Raw genomic sequence first — 15,931 nt, 5'->3', positions numbered from 1 at the left:
ACGCCCCCTTGCGTACTTTTATCAGCGATTGTAAAAGTATTTGCCAAAAAACATGAAAATTATTGATGAGTCAAAGCGAGATAATGAAGATCACGTGTTCAGTTTGTCACTGTATTTCCGATTTTCCCCATCTGAACTCGCATTTAATGAGGATTCATGTAAAAAAACATCGATTAAAATAACTTTTCGTTATTTCGTACTTTGCAGTTGAGAAAAAGTCTAAGAAGTCTTAAAAAAAGTTTGAGAGAAACTGGCGGACTGACCTCCAGGAGGCGCTGCACTGCAAAATATCTGAAAAAGCGGTCCACATGTCATTTGGTGTATTTCCGTATATGAATTTTTGAGTAAGGAGCAAGTATTTGCTGTTATAATGCCTCTGAAGAGAGTTGTGATTGTGCCTGGTAACGGCGCAGGGGATATTGAACATAGCAACTGGTACGGATGGGCCAACAAACGAATAAATGAGGTAACGTTACGATCAGTTTAACGAGAGAATGAAATTGTACAAACACATGTCATCTATTATGACATCTATACAGACATTCACCAGACCTGACCCTGTACATCTGAAGCCTGATATCTGAAATGGTCATATTTGAAAATCAATCAGTTGAAAAATAACAAAAGTGATGCATGTTTTTATTGATAGACCAATTGATTGATTGAACATAAAAACTATAAACAGGAGCAATCACCAGTTTGAGGCCCAACTCACACTTATGCAATTACTGCTATTTTTATAACAGTACGAATAAATAGTAATATCTTGTAAATTTATCTCATCCTTTAAATTAAGTACATATAAATTCATGTTACTTTTTATCTCCCGCATACTTCGTTTTATCATCAAAGCTGGCAATTTAGAAAATATAAAAATGCTAAATTAATATTTCCCAAAAGATTCCCTACGATTTATGGGCTTGGGAAAATAGTTCCACCACCAGGTAACAATGACTGTAAAGACTCTGGTAACAAACATTCCTTATCATAAATCCTATGATCACATAAAGTAAAAAACTCACTTTGAACATAATGTCTAAATTATGTAAAAATTATTAAATAAATCTAAACTGCCAGTAAGTGTTTATCTATAAATATTACTGTATATTACAACAATGTAAAAGGCATTCTTGTGTTTACCTCATCGAATTAGAAAAAAAAAAAAAAAGATATATTAACAAGCAAATAATTCGAAAACTTTTTTTTTTTTTAACAGATTCCAGATCTGTCTTGTGCACTGAAGAACATGCCGGATCCTGGTAGTACAAAACCAATTGACATGACTACATTAGATGAGACGTAAATCATGTATTTCTGGCATAACATAATATATTTAACCTGACAGTAACTGCCAGAGAGAGCATCTGGCTGCCGTTCATGGAGAAAGATCTGAAATGTGATGAAGAAACGCTCATCATCGGACACAGTTCAGGAGCGGCTGCAGCCATGAGGTACTGAAGGATTGGAAAACTGCTGTCATGCTTAAAAACAACTTTAAAAGCATAAGACTCACAAACACCGTTTATTTGAATGTGATAATTATTGTCATTTTAATGTAATTTAAAGACAGTATATGATATCGATATGTAGTTCTTAGCATGCCCCCTTGTGTACTGTACTTTTATCACAGATAACATGAATATTATTAATGAGACAAAGCGAGATATGAAGATTAGGGCTGCACAATATATGATTTCAGCATCAATATCGCAATGTGTGAATACACAATAGTCTCATCACAGGACGTGCAATGTGGAGTCAAGACTATAGTTGACCAGATACAACAGGTTTTTGAAAACATTTAGAGTCATTTAAGTTTAACCATTCATTTTCCTTTGGCTTAGTCCCTTTATTGATCAGGGGTCGCCACAGTGAAATGAACCAACAACTTATCCAGCATATGTTTTACGCAGTGGATGCCCTTCAAACTGCAATCCAGTACTGGGAAACATCCCACATTGTTTTTGGACTGTGGGGGAAACCGAAGCACCCAGAGGAAACCCACGCCAACATGTGGAGAACATGAAAACTTGATACAGAATTGCCAACTGCCCTTTTTGCTGTGAGGCGACAGAGCTAACCACTGAGCCACCGTGCCACCCAAGTTTAACCATAATAAAGAGAAAGTTTATCAATTGCTTGTGTTTTTAAAGTCTGTGTAAACATTTTAGTTAAGTTTAAAGCAATTTGGCTTAAGGATTATTACGTTTGTAGCTTTAACAACGATCAATCATATTTAATTATTTACACAATGATTATACAGCTTTTAGCATTTACATTTGATTCTTTTATTTCTGTACCTGTTAGACTCCTTCATTTGTATATTTGCTCTACTTTATTTACTCTCTGCTTGTAATTTGTTTATTATATTTTATGCACTTCCCGACAAAATCATTTCAATCAATCTAAAATTATTAAATTAAAGTTATCTTGTGAAAAATCGCAAAATCAATTGCATTTATAAGTGTACGTATTTTACAATATTGTGCAGCCCTAACGAAGATCACGGGTCCAGGTTAGTCACTGTATTTCTGATCATTTCCCCATCCGAACACGCACTTGATGAAGATTAAAGTAACTATAGTTTAGGGCTGGGCGATATTGCAAAAACAATTATTATGATACTCGTTTTTCATATCATTCAGTATCGATAATATTGAATATTTTTTAACAATCCAATTAGAATTATTAGGATTTTTTGTTATTTAACCACTTATTTTAACTTACCATCATTACTAAGGGAAACAGTTTTAATAGTCAAAAACCAAAATATTTAAACAAAATATCTGCTCTCTTTAAAATAAAATAAATATAAGTGTTAAAGAGACTTTATAAATAAAATGTTACAAATTGTGTGCAATGGTAAAGTGCAAATGCTGAAAAAAAGTTTTAAGATGTGAATAATAATGATACAGTAAACCTCAAACTCTGTAAACAACACAAATTATGATAATCAAATCTGAATTATTCAAGTACATATTGCAATATTAAAAATTGTCAAGTTACCCCCATGCTAAAAAAAAAAAAAATTCAGATGGGATGCTTGTGGCTGGGATGCACAAGAAAAGAAACCAAAAAGACACTCTGGCAACATCCTAGTGGCATTCGGAAAAGTTCAGATGTTTTTCAACTAGTTATACCTGGAAAATGCTCCCATGTGCGCATCACGCAAGTCGCACGGAAATGACAAACTAAGCACACCCAAAGCTTATTGGCATTGCTTCCAAGGCACACGCTCAGCAGTCACATTTTATTAAAACTAACGCTTCATACTAAACTTTTTTTTTTATCGTAATTGACAATGGTGTTGGGTCAATAAATACCGATACTGATTTTAATCGCAAAGCCCTAGAAAAATCTAGAAAAAATGTTTCTAGTTACTGTTTTTTAAATTTAAAAGTATCCTTTAAAATAACTTTACACTATCTTGTAGTTTGCAGTTCACAAAGTTTGAGAATTGTTGTATGTTTCCTGCCTTTAAACTAATTGCTTGCTTTTGATGGGCTTCAGGTATGCAGAAACACACAAAGTTTTTGCCATTATCCTGGTGGGTGCCTACACATCACATCTAGGAGATGAGAATGAACGTGAGAGCGGTGAGTTCATCATTAGCTAGGTTTCATCTATGTATTTTTAAGTGCATATTGGGATAACATCTTAGCTATTGTTAGATGGTAAATTACCACGGGTCATGGCATTTCTGGAATATCATGACATTTATAAAGGTTTATTCTAGACAATGAAAGTAAGGTAAGTTTTGTATGTTGTTTTTTTCATTGTGTTTTTCGCATTTATTAATAGTTTTTTACATGACTGCACACCATTAGGAGAACGCCTCGCATGGTGTGGAAAAAAAATAACAAATACCAATAAACCAGCAAATATTATTCTAAGCAAAACAAACCGACACCAAATATAAAATGCAGACAATTTCCCGCTGTAATGCCATCACTAATAATCACTGAGGAAGGAAAATCCACAAGATAGATGTAAACATTGCTGAATTGTAGCTCTGAGAGGAACAAGAAAGTTTTAAATGACTGAAAAACACCTGCGGATGCAGAATATGGATCACAAGCAGTGTTGGGGAAATAACGCATTACAAGTAACATAATAGTATTATGTTATATTAAAGTTACATAATAATATTACTTTTCTCAGTAACGAGTAAACTAACACATTACTTAAAAAAAATTAAGTAATAATATTTGAGTTTCTTTTTAGTTTAATTGATTAGCTTTTAAGAAATAAATTGCTGAATCAAAATTAAGGTAGTCACATTGAATCCCGCACTCGATGAGAGAATTTGTTCATTAATTTGAACATATTGAGAAAAAGAAAAAGGGGATTGTCTCAATTGACAGTGATCTTCACTAATAAGACAAAAAGTACAAACACATTTCTTTAAACAGTAGGCGAAAGTGTAATTTATAAAGTGTGTTGACAAATGCAGAGCTCCTCTATTTAAAAAAAAAAAGTATTTAAAAAATAAAAACAGGTTCTGATATAGATCGAGCTTCAGTAAAGGTCAGAAAAAGTAACTCAAAAGTAACGTAATGCATTACTTACCATAAAAACTAACTAAGTAACGCAACTAGTTACTTTTTTGAGGAGTAACTCCATATTGTAATGCATTACTTTCAAAAATAACTTTGCCCAATACTGATCATAAGTGCCCACAATTTACAGTCTGTGATCAGATCTCTGTTTTGTTCTGTTGATATGTGAACTAAATATTTGTAGCCTTTTTTTTGCAAAAAAAAAAAACTGTTGCCAAGTTTGTAGCAATATTTGTTTACAATTCAGAATATGAATAACAATGTCAATGAAAAATGATACAAGAGAGAGAAAGAAAAAAAACATGATATTACTTGAGGGTAAGACATTTAAGAATCAACTACAGTATATAAATTAAAGTCATTACAAATTGAAATAGTTCCGTTTGCTTTCTTATTTTCAGATAATGAAATTACATGTAAATAATGACTAAATTCTTGCAAAAAAAAAAACAGGAAATATGGTTTGGTATTAGTAAATTTGCATTTGTGGAATTGGAATTTTCAAAGATTAAATAAAATAAAATTTATAACAAAACAAGCATTTCTTTAAGTAGAGGCAGAATTATAATAACCAAAAATAATTTATTTAAAAGTAACAGAAACATCTTGTTGTATGTTGTCATTAATAAATGAGCCAAAATGTTTCCAAAATTGTACAGCATAATTACAATCCCATAATAAATGAAAAACTGTTTCAGTATGAAATTGACAAAATGAACATTTTTCATCCATATTAGAATGAAACTTTTTCAAAAATTGTTTAATAGGATAAATTTGTTGATTAATTTAGAAGACACTTCTTTGAACTTGGTGAGGAAATATTTTTGTTGCAAAGACCATATTTTTTCCCCCATTTCAAATTTCTAAACATATTCCAATAAGAGATTACAGGGGACAATGTAACAACCTTTTAAATAAAAAAACAGATCTAATTTTGTAATTTCTTTTATTAGAAAAACTAATTTTACCTGTAAACGTCTCTGTCGGATCAGAAAAGTGTGCTTTTTTAGGAGGGGGATGATTACTATTTTTAAAGAGTATAGTAATTCCTGCTGTTATAGCTCTCATAACAATGGCAATTTTTTTGGACTTACTGGTATGTTATATGCAAAAATAAATTCAAAGTAATTCATTAAAAAACCTCTGTTGTTAAATAACTTACTAACATGCAAACCATTGTTAAACTATTGACTGAGAAACAGATTTATTTTAATATAATTTTTTTTTTGTTATTTCAAATAAAAAAATGTGGGAATATTCATAGTTTGAAAGAGATAAAAATATAACCACTTTGTGCCCATTTCTATAGAGATCCCAGTATAGCTGCATTTATGGCCCATTGTTTTTTTTGTACAGTTCACTGAAAACTATCAATTGTTATGATTTAGCTATTTATCAGCTCATTTTATTCCTTTCATCCCTGCAGTCACCAGACTGTAGTTGTTAACGACGGCTAACATTTCAGGGTAATATACACATTTAAAGAGACCTTTATTTGACTTCAAAATGGCCACTTCAAAGACTGGCTGTTAGAAAGTAGTTTGTAAAAGTTTGTAAAACTGCCATCAAATATAAGACTGAGACCACTCCACAGCCATACAAACGTGATTTATCATTTGTTGTTCTTATAGTGGCTGTTGTTCTTATATTTAAGTCTGAGAATGATATTCATCATGCAAATTCATATTTTGTGTCAGTGATAGATCAGGAAATTTGATATTTGGTTTAGAGTGGAAAATCTGACCTAAGTTAAGGCAAATAAACGAGTTGGAAATACAAATATTCAATGATTCACAAAAAAATAAAATAAAAATCGGATAATTTGAATAAAGAACTATCTAACATTCATTCATTTTCTACTCTCTTATCCGGGGTCGGGATTCATTGATGATTCATTTATTTTTCTATTCGCTTATCCGGGGCTGGGTCATCGGGGCAGCAAGTCTTAGGAGAGAATGCCAGACTTCTCTCTCCCCAGACACTTCCAGCTCCTCTGGGGGGATCCCGAGATGTTTCCAGGCCAGCCGAGAGACATAGTCCCTCCAGTGTGTCCTGGGTCTATCCCCAAGGCCTCCTCCCGGTGGGACATGCCTGGAACACCTCCCTAGGTAGGCGTCCGGGAGGCATCTGAAACAGCCACCTCAGCTGGCTTTTCTCAATGTGGAAGAGCAGCGGCTCTACTCCAAACTCCTCCCGGGTGACAGAACTCCTCACGCTATCTATAAGGGTGCGCCCTGCCAACCTGCAGAGGAAACTGATTTCGACCTCTTGTATCCGAGATCTTGTCCCAAAGCTCATGACCATAGGTGAGAGCAGGAATGTAAATTGACCGGTAAATCGAGAGCTTTGCCTTTCGGCTCAGCTCCTTCTTTACCACAACGGACCGGTACATCGGCCGCATTACTGCTGCCGCTGCACCAATCCGCCTCTTGAAGTGTCTAACAAGACAGGTTCAAATATCTGAAGACGTGGTAGTGTTAGTTATTGTCTTTCATCTAGAGCTCGCGATTCATATATTTTGACAGGAAAAAGAGCGACAGTGGATTCCCCACTTGCAGAAACTATCAGGCATTTTTATTATCAATAATCTTGTATGTGCCATTATTATTCATACAATTTACACTTACAGCTGTGCATGGAAACACCCAAGCTAACATCACTGTTCTCTAATGTGCCTTCTGTTAATATGCACAGGATATTTCAGCCGACCATGGGAATGGGAAAAGATAAGAGCAAATGTGAAGTACATCCTTCAGTTTGGCTCTACAGACGACCCGTTTTTGCCCTGGGACGAGCAACAGGAAGTTGCTGATGGACTAAAGACAGATTTACATAAATATTCGGACCGCGGACATTTCCAGAACACAGCCTTTCCAGAGCTCATTGATGCAGTAAAAAAGCTCAAAACCAATGGCTAAACATCAATCCTTTGTTTAAAAGGTCTGTTTTAGGGGCCAGATGAGTCTTTGTTACAAGAAATAAAAGGCAACTTATAATTGTTTAATAAGAATCTTTAATTTTCAGCACAAGTAAATCTTCAAATACTCAAGCTCTCTTTGCAGTAGTGTGTAGAAATCAAAATATCTGAACTAAAATGGCCATGATGGGACAAAATACACAATGCAATGGCACTTTCAGCAGTACAGTAACAGCTTAAATGAATGAGCATATCTGAGCAAACATTATCCTCAGTTCAAGTTAAAGTCCACACATGAGTTTAATGGTCAAACTTTACAATAAGGTTTCATTAGTTTAATGTATTTACTAACATTAACTAATTATGATTAATGTTTGTACAGCATTCGTTAATCATATTTCAACATCTAAATGCATGCTTGGTAACATTAGTTAATGCACCATGAGTTAGCATTAACAAAGAACAACTGTATGAACATGAGCAAATACTGTAATAAAAGTGTTGTGCATTGTTTGCTCTTGTTAGTAAATGCATTAACTAATACAACCTTACTGTAAAGTCTTAACAGTTATCTGTATAGATAACATCCTTTAGACATGAAAGGTTACCATGTAAATTGTGATTATAGCACCATTTGTTAAAAGTTCTTTGAAATATACACATTATCTTATTCAGCTTTCTCTCTGATTTATCATTTTAATAGTGGACTGAAATAAAGCATTTCTTTTTACTCAATCCAGTAATACTGATTTTTATGTAAACGATTATATTCTAAAGTCTAATCTAAAAATGAAAAACTGTTATTTATTCATCTATATGTTGTTCCAGCATGTGTTATCTTTTGTCTTCCTTGCTGAAATTTAGCATAACATCCATACTATTCTGTATAAAAATAATGAAGTTTGGAATATAACTTGTTATTGTGTCTCAGTTCACTTTCATTTGTATGGAAAAGAGCATTTTGCATTGTTTCTTTCAGGGTTTGGAACCACATATGGCTGATTAAATAACAATTTTCTTTTTTAGACGAACCAATAAATACCATCAGCAACAAATGTCAGCGTGTTCTCATAAAACCGCTGTTATAAAAAACATATACTGCTTATTCAATAAACCTGAGAATGGAAGTAAAGTGCACTCGGCAAAACCAAACCTTCATGTAAACCAGTCACACTGCAAAAAAATAAGTTTTTATATTTGTTTTTTTGTCAAAACATCTAAAAAAAATCTTAAATCAAGAAGCATTTTCTAGACATGCAAAATAACACCTGTTTTCAGAAATAATACATAAAAATTAAGTGAGATTTTACTGAAAACAAGCACAACAGTGAAATAAACTTATTTCAACGTAAGACTATTTAGCTTTTTTTAGGGGAAACTCAATTCATTTTGACAAATTTCTGAAAATGACAATTTTTCACTCATCTAGATAATTCTTCTTGATTTAAAAATTGCTTGATATTTGGGCTACAAACGGGAAAAAAACTCAAAAGAAAAGCTTTTTTTCCAGTGTAAGCCTTTGATTTCTCCACTGCAAAGGTCCTACTCTTCTACAAGTGGTTTAAAAAAAAACTTTATCAAGAACCAGTTATCAATAGGTTTGTAACACAAAAATGGCCTTTCAGCAACATGAACACAACCTGTAAATGTGATGCACCCAGAACACAAGTCTAAACCAAGCCAAAGTGTGTGTTTGAGCAGCCGTGTGAGTGAGGTATACCTAAGATGAACTCTAGGAACTCTTCTTTTTCCGTCTTCCTTTGGAGTAACCTCTTCCAAACCAGCCCCCCTGAACCGCTGGACTGTCGCCCTGCGGCGGTGCAGACTGCGAAACGTCCTCCAAAGCAGAAGATGGTGCTATCTCTTTACGAGTGTGACTCTTCTGCTCTTGCGGACTGAGGGGTTTAGCCAAGCTGAAGATGGGGTCCTGCAATCTGGAATTAAGAAAAAGTACAGTTAATGTTTTAAAGGGCACCTAGTTTACCCCTTTTTCAAGTCTTTTGTGTATCTAGAATGCATCTGTAAAGTTTCAGCTAAAAACACCTATCAGATTATGTTTTATATCTTTCAGAAGTTTGTAATTTTTTAGCTCTGAGCATCTTGTAGCGATTTTTGTGGACTGTGCCTTTAACACTAGCCCTCCCTGCCAACATGCCTCAATTTCCGCCCTCGGCTGCCTCAGATAACAGACAGACATGAAGGAAGCAGATCTCACGTAACGTTTGTGAGAAATATTACAGTAAGAACTTTCCCAGTGATTATTTGTTGTGGAGTTGCAACGATCAGCAAACGTGACAGGATACACATTATTATCCACTGCTGTATGGATATCTGTTATGTTGATGTACAAAATAAACCTGATTTAACATCCGCAAACTGGGATTGAAGCGTCTTCTTTTATAATTGTACTATCATGTGGCTGTGGTAAAGTAAATCGCTGTGGTTCATTACAAACATGCACTTTAAAAAAAAAAAATTTTACTTGTAAAACTCACTCTTGATCACATTTGATGATGATTGATGATCCTAGCGAACTGAACAGATCTTTTATTTCCGGTTACTTTGCGCACATCCTGTCTTGTTGATATGATCATACGCGTTACTACAGAGACATACTGAATTAATACGCAGCTGTCAATCAATTCGGTGGGCAGGGAAACCACACTCCTACATCAAGTTGCGGTCGGCCTTAAAAATGGGAGGGATTTGGATGCTATTTTAACGTCATGAAATTTAAAAAAAAGAGACTTATTGTCTTTATATCACCCCAATATGACTGTGGGCACGCTATACCTACACACAGTTCTTGTTCATCATTGGTGCCCTTTAAAACATCCAAATGAATCTAATATTAAAATACTAAAGGCCAATTCTCCAAACATGACCATCACTGGGGTTTAAGCAGATTATATATATATATATATATATATATATATATATATATATATATATATATATATATATATATATATATATATATATATATATAAACTACAAATTCATAGGAAAAAGCCATTAAAGTTAAAATGTAACTCCCGACCTCATATTCAGCTAAAGGCAGAGTTATTAGCCCTATTGTGAAATTGTAATTCTTTATCTTTTAAGTTAAAGAAAATTGTTATTCCTTTATTTTGAATGATCTTTAAAGGGTCACAAAACACCAAAACACATTTTTGAGATGTTGACAGTCATATATATATATGTGCCACATTGCTAAAAACACTATTTAAACACATATTTCACAAAAAAAGTGAAAATTGGTTGTTTTTGCGTTGTTTAGAGCAAATTCGTTCTTCCAGTTTGAAAAAAATTTTAAAGCAACATCTCAGTGATGAGATCATTCCAGCGTGGTGATTTGCTGTCTGTACCGGCCGGTACAAAGTGTTTGTGTTTTCAGCATAAATTCATGAGACAGACATGGTTCGATCCAATCAGTGTGCTCTATTGTAAATGAGTCAATGCAACTTCAATAATATACATGATGTAGCTTCAAAGACTCTTTTTACCTGTTACAGTGTTCAGAGAGACACCATGTTGTGTTTCCAACCGTAATTCAAACTAGTAGAAGAATTGTTCAGAGACATGGGTCGTCGATGTTGTGTTCATAAATGTGCCGCAGCAAAGGTTTAGTTTCTATTTCCCCGCAATGACAGCTCAGCTCGTGTGTGGATCTTACAGTGGTCTGCTAACACACGACAAAAATATGTTCGTAAGGAACGTTTTTTTACCCGAAAGCTTCTCGAATCTGGAAATGGTGAAATCTGGATTGCCACTTATTTTCTTTTAAAAAAAAACGCAGTTCCAGTTGGTGTTGACTGTCCTGTCTCTACAGATATGGTAAGTGTGTGACCAATGTTCTTTGTTTATGTTTATTCAGATGACAAAGTTAGTTAGTATCGTCAGCAGTACTCTTTCAGTTTTTGAAGACGTATCTTAGTCAAAATGATTTAGTTCTTAAGTTTACAGTAATATCACTACAATATTATGGACTGAAAAGCCTCCACTTCTAATTAGCTCTCGGATCTGCTGTAAATGCTGCTCTCCAAATAATTTTTGCAAGCCCGTTCCTTTCGCAACTCCCACCTAAACAAAGCTGGACTCACCCACTTTACTAACTTTTTTTAAAACTAGAGGTGTGAAAACACCCTGCTAAGATGGGAGTTTCATGGCCATTTAACAGAGCAAGGACATTTTTCACAGTATTTCCTATAATATTTTTCTCTTGGAAAAAAAGTCTCATTTATTTTAGTTTGGTTGGAATAAAAGCAGTTTTTAACATTTGTAAAGATAATTTTTTATGGTTAATATTATTAGCCCCCCTTAAGAATAGTTTTTCGATCTCTCGCTCTTGTTAACATGCTTAAGTACTTGTGCTATATGACAATATAAAAGCTGTTTTAGTCCTCGTGTATGAGATTTGAGGTTTGGGACTCGGCTGAAGTCTGTTCGGAAAAGAAAGTGTCAGACTTCACTTCATTCGCTATGGTTTTTAATGACGCGCGACTTGCATTGACAGATGAAAATCCGATCTACCCGCTAACACTGCAGACACGAGGGCACATATCAGATTCATATCAGATAAATTTCCACATATGAACAAGGCTTGAATCTGATTTGAGTAAATCGAAATCCATGTTATTTGTTCATGCTTACATGTACATGGGCCATATCTGATCTGTGCCACATGAGAGAAAAAAAATCGGAATTGAGTCACTTGAACAGTGCAGTGTAAATGCAGCCTTTGTAAGACTCTTTCCCTACATTTTAAAGTCCACATGAGCTGGAAGCTGCGACAGTTCCTAAAGAAATGGAATATTAAATGAGGAAACAGTGGGTGCGGCTTGTTTTTCTACTGCGAGCTGATTGGCTGTAGTAAAGTAGGGATTTAATTCAGAAAGATCTGGCAAGGTTTTGGGGAGAGTTAATAGGTGCATTCGACTTCATGCAACGTTGCGCAGACTGATCGAAATCTGCCTTAAAGTGGTGCATGCCGGTTTGAAATTTTGTCTGAAGAGCAGCTGCAGGAGCTGTGATGACGACACAGATATTACACTAATGACTAGATTCACCGGATGACAACAACCACTTGTGTTTCGGGTTTACTATTAGACAAATTCCCTCTCACAAAATTCATAAACAAACAATTAACTTTTTGTACCATCTCTATCTTCTCTATATTATGCTTATTAAAAGACTACAAATATTTTACTGCAGTATCATCTTTCATTAAGTAATTAGCTTATAAATGCTAGATTGTTTGCAGGTTTATTTTCAACCTTTTTTATACGGACTATTTAGTGCTCAATGAATGATTTAAATGATATTTACATTTACATTTAGTCATTTAGCAGACGCTTTTATCCAAAGCGACTTACAAATGAGGACAAGGAAGCAATTTACACAACTATAAGAGCAGCAGTGAACAAGTGCTATAGACAAGTTTCAGGTGTTACTGTGATGTTTATGGAAGAGTGGAGAACATGAGACTGATTCCTGTGATGCTCCAGAGACAGACAAGTCTTCGCTGAGGCCAGCTTCCAGCCTCCGCCACTGAGACTGCAGCTCTGCACAAGACGTTTGGCCAGCGGAGAAATTAAAATGATCGTGCCCAACTGAACCTGGTTTCTCTCAAGGTTTTTTTTCTTCACTTCCACCTTTAGTGAAGTTTTTTTTCCCTCTCCGCTGTCGCCACTGGCTTGCATGGTTCGGGATCTGTAGAGCTGCGCATCATTGGATTTGCTCTTCAGTATTTGGACTCTCAGTAGTGATTATTAAACCACACTGAACTGAGCTAAACTGAACTGAACTTAAACACTACAAACTGAACTACACTGTTCCTATTTACTGTTACCTTTTATGTGAAGCTGCTTTGACACAATCTACATTGTATAAGCGCTATACAAATAAAGGTGAATTGAATTGAATTGTTATATTATTATATATTTTTGTGAATAATCTAAATATCAACTCAAATAAGTCTCACAGACTTGTAATAAAATAATTCTCATTATTGATCCTGCTACCCTAAAATAACTATTTTATGAAATAATTATAACATTATTTATACAATTTTAAAATATTGAATTTCCTGTCAAGCTGTTAATGCACAAATTTTAAAAAAGTGACCTTGATATATCTTGCTCTTTGTGGGAAATTTCTACTTGAAATGTACCTCACTTATTTTGGAAATGTGCTTTGTTCAATATTTTTGAATTGAAGTGCTTTTTTTTAAATGCTTTCATTATCCAAAATAATCCTAATCATTGTTTAAGACTTAAACAAAACACATACTGGAAAGTTATGTCTATAAATGTAAATAAATGTAAACCCCTTTTTATCATATTCAAACAAGTATAGCCTAAAGAGTGATGTTTAAACTCCTAGAAATTGTGCTTATTGTTTTGTATTTAATAGGCTTATTTGTGTTTATGTTTATATTACACTCTCATTGGCCCCTTATTTCTTTTTGAGTTTGTTATATAGGCTACTTAAATTTAATGCATAATTCCCTTGTTTAAAAATGAGTGGCGTGGTTAAGTATGTTAGCCTCGCCCAATACCTCAGACTGGCCTAATCTGAAAATTTAACTGAAAACAAACAGGAAGTGCATTTTCAGATTTAAATTTTCGATTACAAGGGCAAACATTTTTCCTCTTAATGGCATGCACAGATGAACTGTTCACCACAAAACTGGCAATGTAAGCTAATAAAATCAGTATGGTGAGTTTTGAATTCATTTATACTTTAAAACCTCATTGCCACTTTAGATTTCAACTGTAACATTGGCACCACTTTAACGTACATTTAACGTATATTTACTAAATACTGATTGTAAGAAATTAATCCTAAACTAAAACGTTATACTGAATGAAAATACAAATTCACCAGGTGGCATTTCTCTCAAACTTTTTTCTTTTTCGACCCAGTTGTGGTATTGCTCAGATGACACATCAAACAGACATGGGTGCTACTGCCAAATTTTTTTCCTTAATTTCTTGGGTCCAAATAGAACGAAAATAAGCACTTCTAACTTCTCCCTCAACCGCCCGCTGGCCTGCAGATACCCAAACTAGTGGATGCTGCTCTCTCATTGGCTGTAGGTCAGGGGTGTCCAAACTCGGTCCTGGAGGGCCATTGACCTGGAGAATTTAGCTCCAACCCTAATCAAACACACCTGAACTAGCTAATTATGCTCTTACTAGATATAATAGAAACTTCCTGTCAGGTGTGTTGAAGCAAGTTGGAGGTAGACGCACCAGGACACCGGCCCTCCAGGACCGAGTTTGCACGCCCCTGCTGTAGGTAATCGCCGATGTTATTGTCAATCAGAACACATTTCACACAGCATGATTTGAATCGTTGACAGCTCCAGATATTTAGCATGCCAACATCTCACGGGTGTCGGCGACTCATCTGCGATTCCCTCAGATCACATCTTTGACAGTTCACACTATGTGATTGTTACTCACGTAAACGAGCACCGGTTTACCTGTGATTTCAGCCATTAGTCAGAGATTTCTCAAAACCTGTCTGCAGGTCAAAATCGGGGCTAAAATCTAAGGTTGGCATGAGACATTTAATTATTGATTAAACGATTCTTGTTCTAAATGAGCCTGATTTTTGCAAAAGCTATTTTAATTAGTTAAATGTATAAATTACTAAATTATATAAATCAACAAATAAATCACAAAATTATATTTTATTAGGTAAAAATTATCAGTATTTGTTTTTGCTCAGAATAAGAAACAATTCAACAGGACGCACTCTAATAAATGTACACAACACTACCAATGATGTTAATAATAACAATTACAGCTCTATTACACTTTTTATCCATATTATTTTAAAAGTGGCCTTGCCTGCTGTAAACGGGAACTTCTAAAGCCAGCTCCTCCATTAAAAGAGCCATCACAGCGTCACACTTCCCGTGAATTTTCAGAGTAGCCAAGTTATCTTTTGGTGTCCACTAAAACAAATGAGAGAAACACAGCATGGTGTTAGTTTATGTCAACCGCAAGTGTTCAGTGTGTGGAACACAGAAGGATCAAGAGATTATGAGCAGTTTTGTGATGGAAATATTACCTGTAGATTGACAATGTACAGCTTTGGTCTTTTGTTTGCAGGTCTATTCATGCACCACAAGCAGGAGTACTTCTTCAACACCTGATGAACAAATGTGATCAACATTTTTATTATTATTGTGCCTTAAACTGCAGCGGTCTCATATAGTCAAGATTTGAATTGGATCAAAACCTTTCAAATTTGTCACCCGTTTGTGTCTTAGGACAACGTTGATTAACTTTTGATCCACTTCAAATCTTGGCTACTGTATTTATCCAGTGGGGGAAATACGTATTAAACATGTTATGTTTTTTCCAGGGAATAATATTTCTTAAGGAGCCGTTGACGTGGAATTGAACCATTTTAGTAAAAACCTAAACGAAACACACATAAA

At 34.6% G+C, this 15,931-nt stretch overlaps 2 protein-coding genes across 2 annotated transcripts in view; one reads left to right on the top strand and one right to left on the bottom strand.

The window, feature by feature from the left end:
- The first annotated feature begins 297 nt into the window (after positions 1 to 297).
- On the top strand, positions 298 to 9,852 carry rbbp9 (retinoblastoma binding protein 9). Its single transcript, XM_056447720.1, has 5 exons — positions 298 to 466; positions 1,217 to 1,259; positions 1,346 to 1,451; positions 3,511 to 3,596; positions 7,254 to 9,852. Exons 1-5 carry the CDS (start codon positions 371 to 373, stop codon positions 7,475 to 7,477), a joined length of 555 nt encoding a protein of 184 aa, XP_056303695.1. The 5' UTR covers positions 298 to 370; the 3' UTR covers positions 7,478 to 9,852.
- Positions 7,556 to 15,931, bottom strand: part of sirt7 (sirtuin 7) — a 26,848-nt gene continuing 18,472 nt past the window's right edge. The window contains exons 8-10 of the mRNA XM_056447719.1: positions 15,559 to 15,639; positions 15,336 to 15,442; positions 7,556 to 9,410 (exon numbers count right to left, since the gene is read on the bottom strand). Coding sequence (XP_056303694.1) covers positions 9,209 to 9,410; positions 15,336 to 15,442; positions 15,559 to 15,639 — 390 coding nt within the window. The 3' untranslated portion in view covers positions 7,556 to 9,208. The remainder of the gene's footprint in view (positions 9,411 to 15,335; positions 15,443 to 15,558; positions 15,640 to 15,931) is intronic.

This window comes from Danio aesculapii, chromosome 22, assembly GCF_903798145.1.
Source record: "Danio aesculapii chromosome 22, fDanAes4.1, whole genome shotgun sequence".
NCBI classification, from domain to species: domain Eukaryota; kingdom Metazoa; phylum Chordata; class Actinopteri; order Cypriniformes; family Danionidae; genus Danio; species Danio aesculapii.
This window is presented reverse-complemented; position numbering and strand designations above follow the sequence as displayed.